This window comes from Sesamum indicum, linkage group LG1 (genome assembly GCF_026168435.1).
Source record: "Sesamum indicum cultivar Baizhima isolate 11 linkage group LG1, ASM2616843v1, whole genome shotgun sequence".
Taxonomy (NCBI): domain Eukaryota; kingdom Viridiplantae; phylum Streptophyta; class Magnoliopsida; order Lamiales; family Pedaliaceae; genus Sesamum; species Sesamum indicum.
Window position 1 is genome coordinate 20,491,579 of NC_142657.1, and position 15,062 is coordinate 20,506,640.

General features: G+C 32.3%; 2 protein-coding genes and 1 non-coding gene across 3 annotated transcripts; 2 read left to right on the forward strand and 1 right to left on the reverse strand.

Moving 5' to 3' along the window:
- Nucleotides 1-1,181: 1,181 nt before the first annotated feature.
- Nucleotides 1,182-4,055, forward strand: MYB83 (myb domain protein 83). Its single transcript, XM_011090666.3, has 2 exons — nt 1,182-1,596; nt 2,679-4,055. Exons 1-2 carry the CDS (start codon nt 1,265-1,267, stop codon nt 3,502-3,504), a joined length of 1,158 nt encoding a protein of 385 aa, XP_011088968.1. The 5' UTR covers nt 1,182-1,264; the 3' UTR covers nt 3,505-4,055.
- Nucleotides 4,056-5,401: 1,346 nt separating this feature from the next.
- TRNAS-GCU (transfer RNA serine (anticodon GCU)) lies at nt 5,402-5,483 on the reverse strand. Its single transcript has one exon. It is a non-coding gene; the product is annotated as a tRNA-Ser (tRNA).
- A 1,826-nt stretch (nt 5,484-7,309) lies between these two features.
- On the forward strand, nt 7,310-9,878 carry LOC105169070 (delta-latroinsectotoxin-Lt1a protein). The gene is made up of 3 exons (XM_011089347.3): nt 7,310-7,879; nt 9,155-9,340; nt 9,488-9,878. The coding sequence occupies exons 1-3, from the start codon at nt 7,364-7,366 to the stop codon at nt 9,773-9,775; spliced, it is 990 nt and encodes a 329-aa protein (XP_011087649.1). The 5' UTR covers nt 7,310-7,363; the 3' UTR covers nt 9,776-9,878.
- Nucleotides 9,879-15,062: the final 5,184 nt, after the last annotated feature.

Sequence of the window (15,062 nt, forward strand, 5' to 3'; positions counted from 1 at the left end):
ACTCATACACAAATCATTCATTGCAAGAAATTTAGCACTGCAAATTCTTTCACATAACTAAATTCATTAATATACATATATATATATATATAATATTTGACACTACTTTTGCTGTATATTATTTAAGGTTAATTACATTTAGACTCCCTACATACTAAACTACACTTTTCCTAAAAAAAAAAGTTTTGAAATTATAATTACACCTTTTCGAAAATTCTCAATTTACATCTGACCCTCTTTCATTAGATTTTGGAAGAAAAATGTGAGATAAGCAAAAATATTACATTAATTTTTTATTCTGCCCCTCATTTGACATTTTAATGTATTTTTTTATATTTATAAAGGGATAATAAATGTGATATATATATGGAGCTAGATTAACGTTATTATACCTTTCTCTTTATAAGTACAATATTATTACATGAAAACATTAAATGGGGAGTAAAATTAAAAATTATGCAATTTGTTTTTGCTAACGTCAGTATTTTTTGTCCTCCTAACAAAATCCGATCAAGTGTAAACAATAATGAATTTTCGAAGGAGGTGTAAATATAATTTAATTTTTTTTTGGAAGAAAGTATAATTTTACATTTTGAAAAGGGTATAGATGTAATGAACCCTATTATTTATTTGATTTTGAAGAGGAGGTTAGAATTAATCCATAAGTGCGTGCTGCTTTTGTCTGTTCCAAACTATTATACTTGAAAAACACGTGTGTGCGTGTACCCTCTATCTGTGTGTGTGTGTGTGCGCGCGCATATGAGAGAGAGAGAGAGAGAAAGCTTGATGGGGTGGTAATGGTGATGATGATGGGGACGGATTGTGGGACATTGTTTAAACTACAGTATTGATTAATTTGGAAGAAGAGGGGGTGAATTAATTAAGAAAGATTAGTTGTTGCTAATGAATGATTAGTAGAAAACATGGAAAGGAGTAGAGGAAGATGGAGTGGAAAACGGATTGGAGGGGGACCTTCAAAGAAAGGGATGGTTAGGTCTTCTTGTCTTTGACTCTCTCTCTCTCTTCTTGGATGGAATTTTCTTCACTCACAAGGTAATCATCATATGTGTATGAGAATTGCAACATATTTTGCTTCCACTTCACATAATCTTTCTCTCTCTCTCTCTAATCATGTTCATCTATATATCTTCATTTTCACAGTCTCCATCAAGCCCAGTTGGAAACATTAAGAACCAGCAAAGTTGCTACACCATCCATCCTTTGCCTCCTTTCTTGATTGTGTGATCAGTAATTAGAAAGATCGATGAGGAAGCCTGCAGCTGCTGCAGATCATAATAATAATAATACAATGATAATGGTGAAGGAAAAGGTGAACACTAACAGTGTTATTCATAATAAGGGTAAGCTGAGGAAGGGTTTGTGGTCGCCGGAGGAGGACGAGAAGCTCATGAATTACATGCTCACCAACGGGCAGGGCTGTTGGAGCGACATTGCCAGAAATGCGGGTCTCCAGAGGTGCGGGAAGAGCTGCCGCCTGCGCTGGATCAATTATCTCCGCCCCGACCTCAAGCGCGGTGCCTTTTCCCCTCAGGAGGAAGAACTTATCATCCATTTACATTCCATTCTTGGCAACAGGTATTCTCTCTCTCTCTCTCTATATATATATATCTATATATATATATCATGTCTCTCTCTCTCTGTGTGTGCATGCATTTGGGGGGTGTTTAATTAATAATTACAAGAAACAAGAAGAGTTCAGATTTTAGTATCATAACACTGAATGGAACGTACAAGTTAAAAGTTTCAATTTTAGCTCTGGGGTTGAATGTAACAGACCCTTTTTAGAAAAAAAAAATTACTCTATTAATTCTTATTTAGATGAGTGGATATTAATTAGATTTATAAAATGGTAGTATTGATTTGTTAAGTCTTTTGGATTACATAAATTAATTGACCTGCTTAAATAGGTGATATATAGGAAACTAGCTACATATGTGCAAATATCAATCTCTTAATTATGCATTGTTGTTAGATATATTGTTATATAATTTATAACTTTTATATATCTCTAATAATTTAAGTTTTTCAAAGTTATTCATACGAAATTAGAGTTTAAATATGTATAAGTTCTATAGAAAGGTTAATACTTGAATAATATATACCTCTTTAATTTCAGATATGGGGGCATGTAATATATATATATATATATATGTTATATCTTAATTCCATTTATTTAATAATATCCCTTATTAGAATACTCAAGGGCATTTAAGAAATATTTAAATATATATACTCCATTAATTGTTCTTAATTAGTTTATCTTACCAGTACTAAAATAAATCTGAATCACACGACTTAATTGTCTTGTCGATTCAATGAAAAAATTCAGAGGTAATTCTTAAAATTTTCTTCATTTCACTTATAGTAATTAAGAAATATATAAATACAAAGTTAATTAAAAGTTGATTGGCGAAATGCATGTTGGTCGAAAGTTGATTGGTCAATTCATCTCATGATTAATACCCAAGACTCTTCTTAATTATTTTCACTTTCACCATCATGGAGCTTAGGAATATATACAATTAAACATCTATCCATCCATGCAAATCACATTTACATATTCTAAGACAATTGACGTACGTAATTTCTGTTTGGTGGATGCATTGATTTTGCAACATACATACATAATTAATTTGTGTGTTAATAATTACTACCAGGTGGTCTCAGATTGCGGCCCGGCTGCCGGGGAGGACCGACAATGAAATCAAGAATTTCTGGAATTCCACAATAAAGAAGAGGCTAAAGAACAACAGTAACAACAACAACTCAGAATCCTCCCCAAACAACAGTAACAGCGACTCCATGTCAGAATTAATTAAGGCTACTGGTACTACTGCAGGGGGTAGCCTTAATTACATGGGAGCAGCAGGGACAATTTTCATGCAAGAATACGAGGTGGCAGCCATTTGCATGGATTCCTCCTCGTCTTCCTGTTCCTCCATGCAGCCACCCTCTAATTTGGGCAGTACCCAATTCACCAACCCTTTTAACAATACCACTACTCATCATCACCATCATCATGATCAGAGTAATATTTTCATCGACGCAAATTCAGTATTCAACTTGTCAGCTTGCTTACAGCAAGGAGGAGGAGGAGGAGGAGTTGGAGTTGGTGGGGTTGGGGGGTTTGGGGATTATGATCATCATGATGCTGCAGGGGTGATGGAATTACCATATGATCATATGATGGGGTTGGAAAGTGAGCTTTCAGTGCCTGGATTGGAGCACAACAACATTAGTAGTTACAACAATGGGGTAAATTTGGACAAGAACAATAAACAGGTGAACCAATACTATAATTTGATGAATGATCAGTGTAGTACTAAAGTAGAGGAATTAGTGGAGGTTGGGTTTGGAGTTGGAATTGGAAATGATGATAATTGGGAGGGATCAGAAAGCTTCAAAATGGGGGAATTGGATTGGGAGGGTTTGTTGGCTAATGTCTCCTCCTTACCTAATTACCTTGATTTCCAACTTCAATAATTCATAATCTCTCTCTCTCCCTCTCTCATAAACACACACAATTCTTTGTCATAGCCCCTACTCATTCATGTCCTGATCACTAAATTTTGAGATGTGAGCGAAAATACTAGACGACGGTGGCACGCGGTTTACTATATATGTTGGAAGTTTTTGGTTTTGGGGATCCATGAAATAAGTGGTTGAGTATATACCATTATAGCTAGGGATATTGATCATCACATATATATGTATGTAGAAATTGAATTGAAGGTGCATGGTAGGTTCGTACGTACTAGGTAGGACATATATATATATATTGGCAACATGTGAATAGTGAAGAAGATGGGATCAGATGGTGATTCATGAGACCAAGAACATAATAAAGGATATCATTCAATTTGTATTTAGTCTTTGTCTTTTTTGTTTTTGTATAGTTTGGAATCAATAATATATATGATATAAGGAGGAGGATGGAGATACTACTGCTTCAAACTTTATGATCAAGAGGAGAATAATTCTTCAGAATTGTATTCAAATTAATAATAAATAATTAAGATTGCAATCAGTACATACGATACGTTGTTATTTAATATTCTTTTTTTTTTAAGTGAAAGCGATGAACTATTATTTTTTGAATAAATCGATTACAATCATCAATATTAATCGTCAATACTAATTAACAACAACCGACAATTATAATAATCATGTACTGATCATCAATATCAGATAATTACATCAAATCAACAACTACTATTAAAGTAGAGCACTGACACCTATACTATTAAACAAAGTACTAACACCTATTATTAAAATAAAATAATATTCTACGCATTGGTTGAGTTTGTATCCATGACTTTAAAATCATATATCTATTTCTCTCTCTTTCGTTGGATTATAATTGGAGTTGTTATTAAAATACTTGTGAAGTAGCTAATTAATTAACTACAATCAATTAATATTTTAGAATTAAACTGATCGCACATAATGAAGCAGACATGGTTGATCGAAGAGACATTAATTTAAAAGAGGAAGGATGGGTTAAATGCAATTTACCCCTCTAATATCATAAATGAGTAAATACTTTTTTGTGAAAAAAGAATTTATGTGTTTCAAAAAATAAAGCAAATTACTTTCTATCAATTTGCTATTTTATTTTTTATAAGGGGTTTTTGCTCATTTATCATATTATGTGGTTAAATTATATATTTTTCGAGGAAGGACACATTAATTGTGCATGCATGCATGTATAACTATATATTCATGATGTAATAATAATAATAAGTAATATGGCTATATACATAAGATATGACTATATATAATAACTAAAATGAAATTGAGACTCTTAGAGCCTGTTTGGTTGTGTTTTCATTTTTATTTTTAATTTTTAATAATTATATTTGTGTAAAAATATTTTATTGGTTTCTGTGCGAAAACTGAGAATATATTTGGATTAATTTTTTCCAAATATGAGAATTAAGAATACATGTATATGTATTTTTGATGTGACAGAAATTAATTACGAGGGTTGACCAAAATGATTGGAAGAGAAAGCAATTGTATTTGGTTTGAACAACAAAAGAGATGCTGACAAGATAAGCCAAGTATAACCAACCCATGTGACCTATAATTTCAAAAAATTCCAGATTAAAATATGAATGCATTATCAATGAAAATGACTTGACCAAACAGAATCCCAATTACCCAAATAGCAAAAAGTGAAAATAACCTCATTGAAAATACAACCAAACGAGCTCTAAAGTTTTGTATAGTTATATTAATTTGAAAACTGTATCTATGCAATGAGAGATTAATAAAATGTTGAGAATTTTGGGGTAAGTAGCTAGTCCAAAACATCCCTGCCATGCCCAACAATGTTTAAACTCACATCACATGCACGATACTTTGAAAAAAATGCTGTCGTCGCCTGAGAGATTCGAACTCTCGCGGGGAAACCCCATGTACTTAGCAGGCACACGCCTTAACCACTCGGCCAAAGCGACAAGTTGTTGATACGACAGGAATTACCATTATTATATATAAATTTGAGTTCTATCTAAACGTGTGAACGTACACCTCACTTTGGATAAATTTGTTATTTGATAATTATCGAATTTTTTGATTTAAATGCTCCAATATTTCACTTTACTCTACCCAAAAATAATAATAATAATAAAATAAAAGAATTCATGTATATATATATTAATTAAAAATCAAAGGCCAATTAATGTCGAAGGTTTGTTAATCCATCAATCATCATCGTCGTATATATAGAGTTCCATGACATGGAATTTTTCTTGTTTCATTTATATATATATTCCTCATGATTATTTTTCTACATATGAATTGTATGATGGTTGATATCATTTCTGCTCCATATGATGGTACTGAGTGCATGTAAGAGAATATATATATGTAAAATAATGATGATGGAATGAATTGATTATGTCTTGGCATAAAAGCTAAAGGCTGCCCCTCTCATTTCATCATTTTAATTTCCAACTATTGCCTTCCATCATTACCACCTATACATATATATATATATATATTATTACTGCACCTAGCTCTACTTATATATATGTATATATATGTATATGCCCAATCTTCCTTCCCTTTCAAGAATTTAAACATTCCAATATTATCGATCATTGCTCTTGTTAATTAACTAGTTTTCTACAATTATAACTATGCAATTAATATTAATCTACCTTATATACACCCCTTACTTATTGATCGTAACCAAATAAAATCATATATAACGTATGGAACTTCATTTTAAATATTTAATCTATTTGATGGTATCAACAAATATTTATTTGTAACGCAAAAGTAATTTTTATTATAATGGATGGTGGATTTTTCTTCCAAAAAATAAATATATATGTCGTGGAATTAGAAGTAATTATAATATATAAAAATTATTAATATACCACAAAGTTTGTCGCTCTCGCAAGCAACAAGCTAATTGTCGAAAATGAAATCTAAAATCGTGAATTAAAGTGGGGAATTAAATGGAGGATAGAGGGTAAAAGCGTGCTTACTTTGCTATGATTCCCTTGGTCATCAAAAGAAGCAACATTTCGGTGTAAAGCAAAGGAACAAATGAAAAAGGGCCTCTCCTATTTATTTATTCCTAACCCCTATTTTCGGGCTTAAACCTTTCTTTAATTATGAAACATAGGATTGTAATAACCTAATTAATCTTATTCTTCCATACTGTTTATGATTTGACTTTCCCAAAACTTTATAACCTATTTTATTTCAGATTTTCTATACTTGTAATGTTTAATGTTTGTCTTTTATTATGAATTATTTACTTTTCTTCTTCTTTTCCTTCCATGCGTCGTCTTCAAATAAATCCCTTTTCTTCCACTAAACACTCATCCTTTATTTTCAAACAAATATTATGAAATCATCAATATTTAATTAAGTTGGCATTATATATTTCGACTCAGGTTCTCCCACCTCACCCAAATTGTAATTTACAATAATTATATGAGAAATTATAATTTTAAAATATAATCAAAATCCTTTTATCAAGTAAAAACAATTTGTGATCTTGAGACAGAATAGGTTCGACAACAATAATACCTAGTAAACCTCATAATCACATTCATATAGCATCGAATCACAATTACAACATATAAAAATCATACATATCACCTATATATAAAAAAAATAATCTATATAAACAAAAAGTAAAAAATATAAGGGGGAAAAAAAAAGAGTATACATTTAAAAAAAAAAAAAAATCCCACGTCACTCCATTGAGGCAATCTCCCAAAGCAACGTCTCTTTTTGGCAGTTCAAAAAGCCCTCCAGACGCCCTCTCTCCCAATCTTACATCTCTTCTTCATCTCCCTCACACACAGCACACACTGCCATGGCCATGCCCAATTACAGAACCGAGTACTCAGAGGAAGATGCCCTCTTCCGTTCCTACCCCTACTCCCTATACTTCGTCCAGAGCCCATCCACCGCTTCCCATGCAAACTACGACGTCCACTCCCCGCCCCGCTCCGACCAAGAACCCACCCGCCTTGCCCTCTCCCGTTACTCCTCCTCTCGCGGCTCCAACAACTCGTTTCTGCAAGATCAGAGTAAAAAGAAACTGCACCCCTCCGGCGACGATCACGTCCCTGAAAATGCCGGACAAGGAGGCGGGACTGTGAAGAGGGGGGTTGATTTTGTGGTTTCGGCGGCGGAGGAGGAGGAGGAGGAGTATGATTATGGGGATCAGAGGAACAGAGGATGGAATCAGTATTTGTCGTTCAGGTATTCGGATTCGGGTTGGTGGGTTTTGGTGCAGTTAAGCTGGAGATTCTTGCTGAGTTTGGTGATTGCTCTGGTTGTTTTCTACGTTGCTGCTAAGCCCCCACCTCCCACCTTCTCTGTTCAGGTACGCACTCAGAATGCTCAATCATAAAACAAAAAATCGTATTCAGATTAGATCCGACTAAATCAAATTAATTATATACTAAGTGTAATTATATTTATTATGTAATTAATAACTTAATCCAAATTGAGTTAAAATTTCTGGAGTATCTTTTCATTGATTGATTGTGTATCATTAAGCATGGTATAAATAAGAATTTTTAAAAAATCAAGTAGCCCAAAATGAAATGAAATATATTCCCAAATCCCAATATATAGGCCCGAAACGTAATTATAATGGCGAACCTCAGCCTTGGCCCACTTACAACAATTCTTAATTTTGTCGAACAGGGCCGTAGCCCATGATGTTGCTTGATCCAAAGCATGTAGGTTGAGATTGGGCCTCCTTATAGTGGGCGGTGGACCAATCAAGAAATTGCGTTTAGATTGTATTTGTATTGAAGCATTTGAAATTATGAATTTTATAGTTTGGATAATTTTAAATTTAAATAATATCAAAGTATTCAATTTTAATTTGAATTATATTCTGTTGAATATTGATGTATTTTAAATTTTTGTAAATAGAGTCATTGAAAATATATTTTTCCGAACCATTCCTTCAAATTCAAATTCATGAAGCCAATTAATAACCCCTTAAATATTTGGTTTGGGATTAATATGGTGTTTCAAAAGAATAGTTTTAAATAAGGGCAATTGAATTGATAGATCTGAAGATGGGAATTTTAGATCCCTGATGACAATTCTTTAAATTAGTTTAGGATGATTTCATATTACAAAGATTTTTTTTGTATTTCAAAATAATATAGGTTATGGGATGAGTGGTTGCATATATATAGATGTCTTGTCTACTTCCAACCCCATTGTCATTGTGTGAATTCAAAAGGGTAATAAATAATAATGGCATGTTTGTCTCCATTTTCATCATACTCAGGTACAAAACTATATGATAGAGATTTATGAATATTTGTTCAGTTCCTGTGCCAATCTCATGATCCTCTTCTACGGTGAAATTCAAATTTAAATAGATATTAAAAATAAAAATAAAAAAGACATCCTCTACGCCTACAGGACATTCGTATAATTTGTTACTGTTTTTTGTGTTTCTACCAAAGTGTTAGTTGAACATTTAGAGTAGAAGAAACACATTATAGAGGGCGAGACATGAAAATCAGTTGCAAATTATGTAAGTGATGAAGAACTTAGCATGGGGGATATGAAATCTCATAATCACATTTGTTTTATGAGTGGAGAAGAAAATAAATATATTGGATGCATGCAGATTGCAGGAATCCGACAGTTTAGATTGGGAGAGGGAGTGGATGCCTCTGGAGTTGCAACCAAAATACTAAGCTGCAATTGTTCCATACATGTAATGATAGATAACAACTCCAACCTCTTTGCTCTTCGCATCCATCCTCCAATCATGGAAATGCTCTTTGCCCGTCTCCCTCTTGCAATCTCACAAGTAACTTCACATCTTCCATTTCATATATATATATATATATATATATATATATATATTATGCACGTATATATACGTAAGCATGATGTTTAAGCCGTCTGAAAATTGTACATACACTGCTCGTTGTAATAAATATATGCATGCATGCAGGGTAGAGAAGTATACGCCGGGAGCAACGATTTAACGTTGTTGAGGTTAAGTGTTGGGACAAGAAACAAGGCGATGTACGGTGCAGGAAGAAACATGGAGGACATGCTGGAATCTGGAGAAGGATTGAGTCTTGTAATTAGGGTTAGGTTGAGGTCAAGTTTCCATGTGATTTGGGGGATTGTTAAACCCAAATATGAACATGAAGCCCAATGTTTGGTGGTCGTAGGTAATAAGTATGACAAGGAACATAGGACCCAAGTATACAACAGCACTTGTGTAATTAACTAAACCACACCCACCCCACTACTCATCCTCTACCTCTTAAATCTCTTGTACTAAAATGAAAAAGGAAACATTGTTGTTATAATTATATATATAGTACGTTGCCTCAGCCTCTAGTTATATATGTAACTTAACTATTTGTAAGTATATTATTTGATTATTATTTCATTTTATAAGTACATTAATTTGAAGTATGTTATTAATTAAATTTATACTATATATCATGCACATGATCAATCGCTCTAACCAATTGAGCTAATAGGCCACAGTAAATAAGGTAAAGTATTGTATATTACTTAAAATATAAAAATATTTCAAGTAGAGAAATTTAAAAAAATATTTCAAGGTTCGTATTTTGAGTTTAGATGAACATTATAAATTCACAGGTCTCGAGAGATTCTCTACAAAGTTCGTCGAACTCAATTTCAAAAGTATTCAAAGCCAAGATCGAGTCGTTCGTCAAAGTTGTGCAATCAGTTATAGCCTTTAATTTGGAATTATAGGCGTAAGTCCTTGAATTGACGTTATAAATTCAATTTCTAAGAAAATTCAAGTAGAGATTCCACCTTCAAGTCCTCAAAGCCAAAGTCAAGATTATAGCTTTAGGGATTACAAGCGCAAGTCCTTAAATTAACGTTATAAAAAAGTCAAACCAAATCTGAAGGTGATTTACGTGGAGATTTTACCTTCAAATGATCAAATACCAAATTCTTTATTTTTGAAAAGAAAAAACAGAAAAATAGATAAAAAAAAAATTGTTGTCCATTTTTATTTTTATTATAATAATTTGTCTAAATTTTAATTTCAAACACGATAAAATTCATTCTCACAACTACATTAAAAAAAAATGCTTTTTGGGACAGGACACCCGATTTGGAGAAATTTCTAGTCTGATTATGAATAGTTACTAAAACAGGAAACAAGAAACCTATGCATGTAATTTAGTTTCTACCACCAAAGTCTGACACAAATATTATGTAATAATTAAATTAAAATTTAAAAAAAGAAAAAAGAATGATGAACCAATCAGTACATAAATATGTGTTTGGTTAGGGAGCTGAATATATATATATATATATATATATATGAGGGGTCCCTGGAAAAGATATATAGCAATTAAATCCAACATAATTAATTTCCGTAGCACGGCTGTTGAATTTTTCTTCACATTCTTCTCTTCTTTATCATTTTGCCTCTCAGTCTCATCAACCATCCACTTATAATGTCCATTCTCCTCCACCAACAACAAAAATTGCAACTCCTGTTATTTAAAAGATTTTATAAATTTATATATTTTGTAAATGTATTTTGAAACGTAAAAAAATATTAGAGATTAGTTCAAAAATAAGTTGTTGATGTGTTTGGATAAAATAAAATTGTATAACTTATAAAATATTGGTAACGATAATGTTATAATTAATATGAACATAACTGAAGAAAGTGCTATAAGTTAAGAGCTCTTCTACTTTTTTTCGAGCTATATGGATTTTATAAGTTTCCGACATTTTATCTTTGAAGCTTATAAGTTCCTTTTCTTACAAAACTTATGAAATATTTCCCATAATTTGATCTTAATCGTCTCATAAGATGTCTTAAGCATCTTGTAAGCGTGTGTGTGTATATATATATATAGGAATACTAGTGATAATGGTAGGGGCGACTGCGACTGCGATGGTGATGGCAGTGGCTGCGTTGGTGGTGGATGATTTAAGTGAAAATAGACGAGACATAATTAGGTTTGGAATTAAGACGGGTATTTTAAAATTTCTGTAAATATGTCAGAAGATAAAAATATTTTAAAATAATTTTGTGAAATTTTTACTCTGCCAAGAAGTTGAGAAACTGCACACACCACTCATCCACTAAAAATTACTATTGTCCAAAAGTAATTAAATGACAAAGTACAAGGTTGTATGCATAAGATTTTATGAAACATACCAAAATTAAACAGTAATACAAATTTAAGATTACCTGAATTGAATTTTCTGTTGCAAATCATATTATATCTTATGCTTCATTCAACATGCATACGCTATTTATATAAAAATGACATTATGTATTTAATTTTACCAAAAAATTTATACACATAATGTGTATATGCTGAAAAAGAATAAAAAAATAAAATAAATTTTGTAACAGAAATTCAATTAAAAGATTACCCTACAGGTAATTTTGTTCTTTTGTGCTCTACATCATGAACTGGTCCCACTGCGAACATTGCGGAGGAATGCGTGGAAGTTGTTGCTATTGCATATATGTCTGTGAGGATTAATTGCAGTATGTGGAAAGCATGGGCTTGTGGATGCCACATGCACATTCAATAAACGACACCACCACCTAAATATAAAATTATGTATTATTATAGTTAAAAATTAAAAATTTGTAATGAATATAATAATTAATTACAGTGGTCTAATGATTATTGATTTGTGTATGTAAAGCCATAATATTATTTATAACTAAAAAATATGATGGCAAATATTTTAATAATAACTAAAATTATAGTAAAAATTAATTAATTATGGGCGTAATTTAAATTTTCGCATTGATTTGTTCGATGTGGTTTTCAATTTGTATTCATTTGTAATGTAAAAAATAATTTATTTTTTTTGTAGCGGCAGTCATAAATTTTCGGTCACCTTTAACAACAGCGATTAATTAAAAGAAAACTGAAAAAAGATATATAATAAGAAATAATAAATAGAAGAAACTTTATGTAGAAAGGACAGAAGTGCGTAAAGGGAAAAAGGTTAAGTATGCACTAAGGAAGTCGATGGTGCATATAAAAGACATTCTTAATTAATGATTTGAATGACAGATTCTGCGTCTGTCTCACTTAGTGTTAATTCCATTAACATTATTTTAAATGGAGATTATAACATGTAGAGTTCACCAAAAGAGACATTTTTCTTTTCTTTTTTTTTTTTATGTTACACAAAATGAGAAGGTAAAGATGGTACGTACAGAGTAGGGATAGTGAAATTAAAATTGCAGTTCGTAAAATTTATTTGATTTGGTCGAGATCGTCGATGTGCCCAATGACACCGATATTTTTGACTGGGATAGGGTTTGTTGTCTCAACACGTAGGGAAATGGAGTCCATGAGGTCCTCAACAGGAATTGTATGACTTGATCTGAAAAGCAAGTCAAACTTGCTGAAATGATTCTCAACTAAAATCCTCTCATACTGAAGTCAGATCCGTGATAGAGTAAAATAGAATCAAAAAACTAGAACTCATAGTAATAAATGCATACCTTCCCAGATGGAAATTCATCAGTATCATGAAAGGTCAATTGTCTGAGGTTGTACGAAGTCAAGTGTCTCCACGAGAGTCCTCAGATGAAAAAAGCATCAACGGCTGTTCTCTAGGGTTGTCGGGTCGGCCGGCTCAAGTACGACCGGGCCCCGAGTGGAGTTTAGTTCTATTAGGTAATTTTAACCTTTTTTCAGGAGTAATAAGATCTTTTTAGGGATTTTTACCAAAAGAGCCATCAATATCTTACTAAAACAAACTAAAAATACAAAGGAAAAAAGAGAATGTGAAAAACCTCTGATCGACACATCATTAAGATTCAAATATGGACATCTTATCCAAAAATAAGGCCCTGATATACCATAATTAACTTATCCCTTATAATTAATGGAAAAATAAAAAAATTGCATTACATAAAGAAAAACATCCCTGATGAGTATGCACATACCACCCCTGCAAAAAGACCAAAACACCCTTCATTAAGGGCATTATAGTCATCTCGCGATTAGGATCCGCGTGTTTTGTAGCGGATGGGTCGTAGTTGACCCGACCCGGATCGCACAGACTGACCAAAGACCCGGATGATGACAACCGTTCGATCAGAACACACACCGATAAGATAAGGCCACGTGGCCCAGTACTTGACGTACAACTGTGTTCTATAAATAGACCCCGATGCGCCATAAATGAGGTAACTGTTGTGCATTAATTGAGTTCGAACTTTGAAATCGCATATATTTCTCTCGATCAACCTAACTTGAGCGTCGGAGGTCATTGTCGGGGACGTGCCCGACGAGCTTACGGTTCGTGTTTTATTCTCAGGGGACCCAAAATCTGGTTCGGAAAAGTTAATCCGTCTACAGTGAGATCGTCTCAGGAGATCGAATAATTCGACCCGAATCAATCCCAAAATTAAATAAATAAAGGATAAACGAAGTTTCCTATGGATTAGTGGTATGCATTAAGTGGCCACTACGAGGTGTGTGGAGGAATCTAGAAGTTGCACAATTTTTTGGGGATATTAATTAATTAAAAATTTATGGAATTGGGCTTGTGGTTGCCACACGCACATCTCCAATTATAAACAACACAAACCCTCAACTCTATATGTTCACATAAAATTTGAATAATAACAGATTCCTAAGTGTTTGTTCCATTAACATTTAATTTTGATTAAAATAATATAATTAGGTTTGCCTAATTAAGATGGAAATGAGATTAATATATATTATGTATGTAACGTTTCATTTCAAAAAGTTAAAGAGCAATATTTATATCCTGTTAGGGCATTTCTGCTACTTTGGTGCGTGCACTTATCATCTTGAATTAAAAATGTCGACATTGTTATGTTATGTTATCAACATTAATCACCCAATTTGATTATTGCCATGCACGGGACATTCATTTCCATACTCCACATGCTTAGGTTGCTTTTGGACCCAACGATTACAAAAACATTATGTATTTTTGTTACGATTAATTATATATTGATCAAAATGTGTATCAATTTTCAATAAAATATAACTCAAAATGAGAGTTTGGGGTTCGATTTGAAGTCCTTTGTGACTTGGAATTGCCCGAAAAAATACATAAAAATTGTATTGTGTTAAATTAAATTAAATTAATACTGTGATGTTGAACAAGTTTATATATATTTTTGACATAGGACGTATGTTTATGAGTTAAATAAAAAAATTTCATTTTAAATAGGTTTCGAAGACGAATTTTAGATGATAATTTGTAGAAATTAATATGAGTTGAGTAAAGTGAAAAAACAAAAAAACACCTAAATTATGTAAAAGGAAAAACACTTGCAGATTAACTTAATTGACACTAAATTCAACTTTTAACAAACGTTGCTTTCAGTCTCTCTTGTACCTTACAGTTCATTGGTTGCTTTATTGCGCTGTTACATTACTACAATATGATAACAACATTCGAACGTGTCCAAAATCCAGGAGATGGCATTACACTTGTTCAGTGGAATTAACCTCTTTAGAACAATGAAAAAAGTAAAGTTAGGGCAAAAATTTAAATTA

Coding starts and splice junctions, on each gene's coding strand:
- MYB83 (XM_011090666.3), top strand. CDS start 1,265: ATGAGGAAGCCTGCAGCTGCTGCAGATCATAATAATAATAATACAATG. Junction 1,597..2,678: donor CATTCCATTCTTGGCAACAG/GTATTCTCTCTC, acceptor AATTACTACCAG/GTGGTCTCAGATTGCGGCCC.
- LOC105169070 (XM_011089347.3), top strand. CDS start 7,364: ATGGCCATGCCCAATTACAGAACCGAGTACTCAGAGGAAGATGCCCTC. Junction 7,880..9,154: donor CTCCCACCTTCTCTGTTCAG/GTACGCACTCAG, acceptor GGATGCATGCAG/ATTGCAGGAATCCGACAGTT. Junction 9,341..9,487: donor TCCCTCTTGCAATCTCACAA/GTAACTTCACAT, acceptor GCATGCATGCAG/GGTAGAGAAGTATACGCCGG.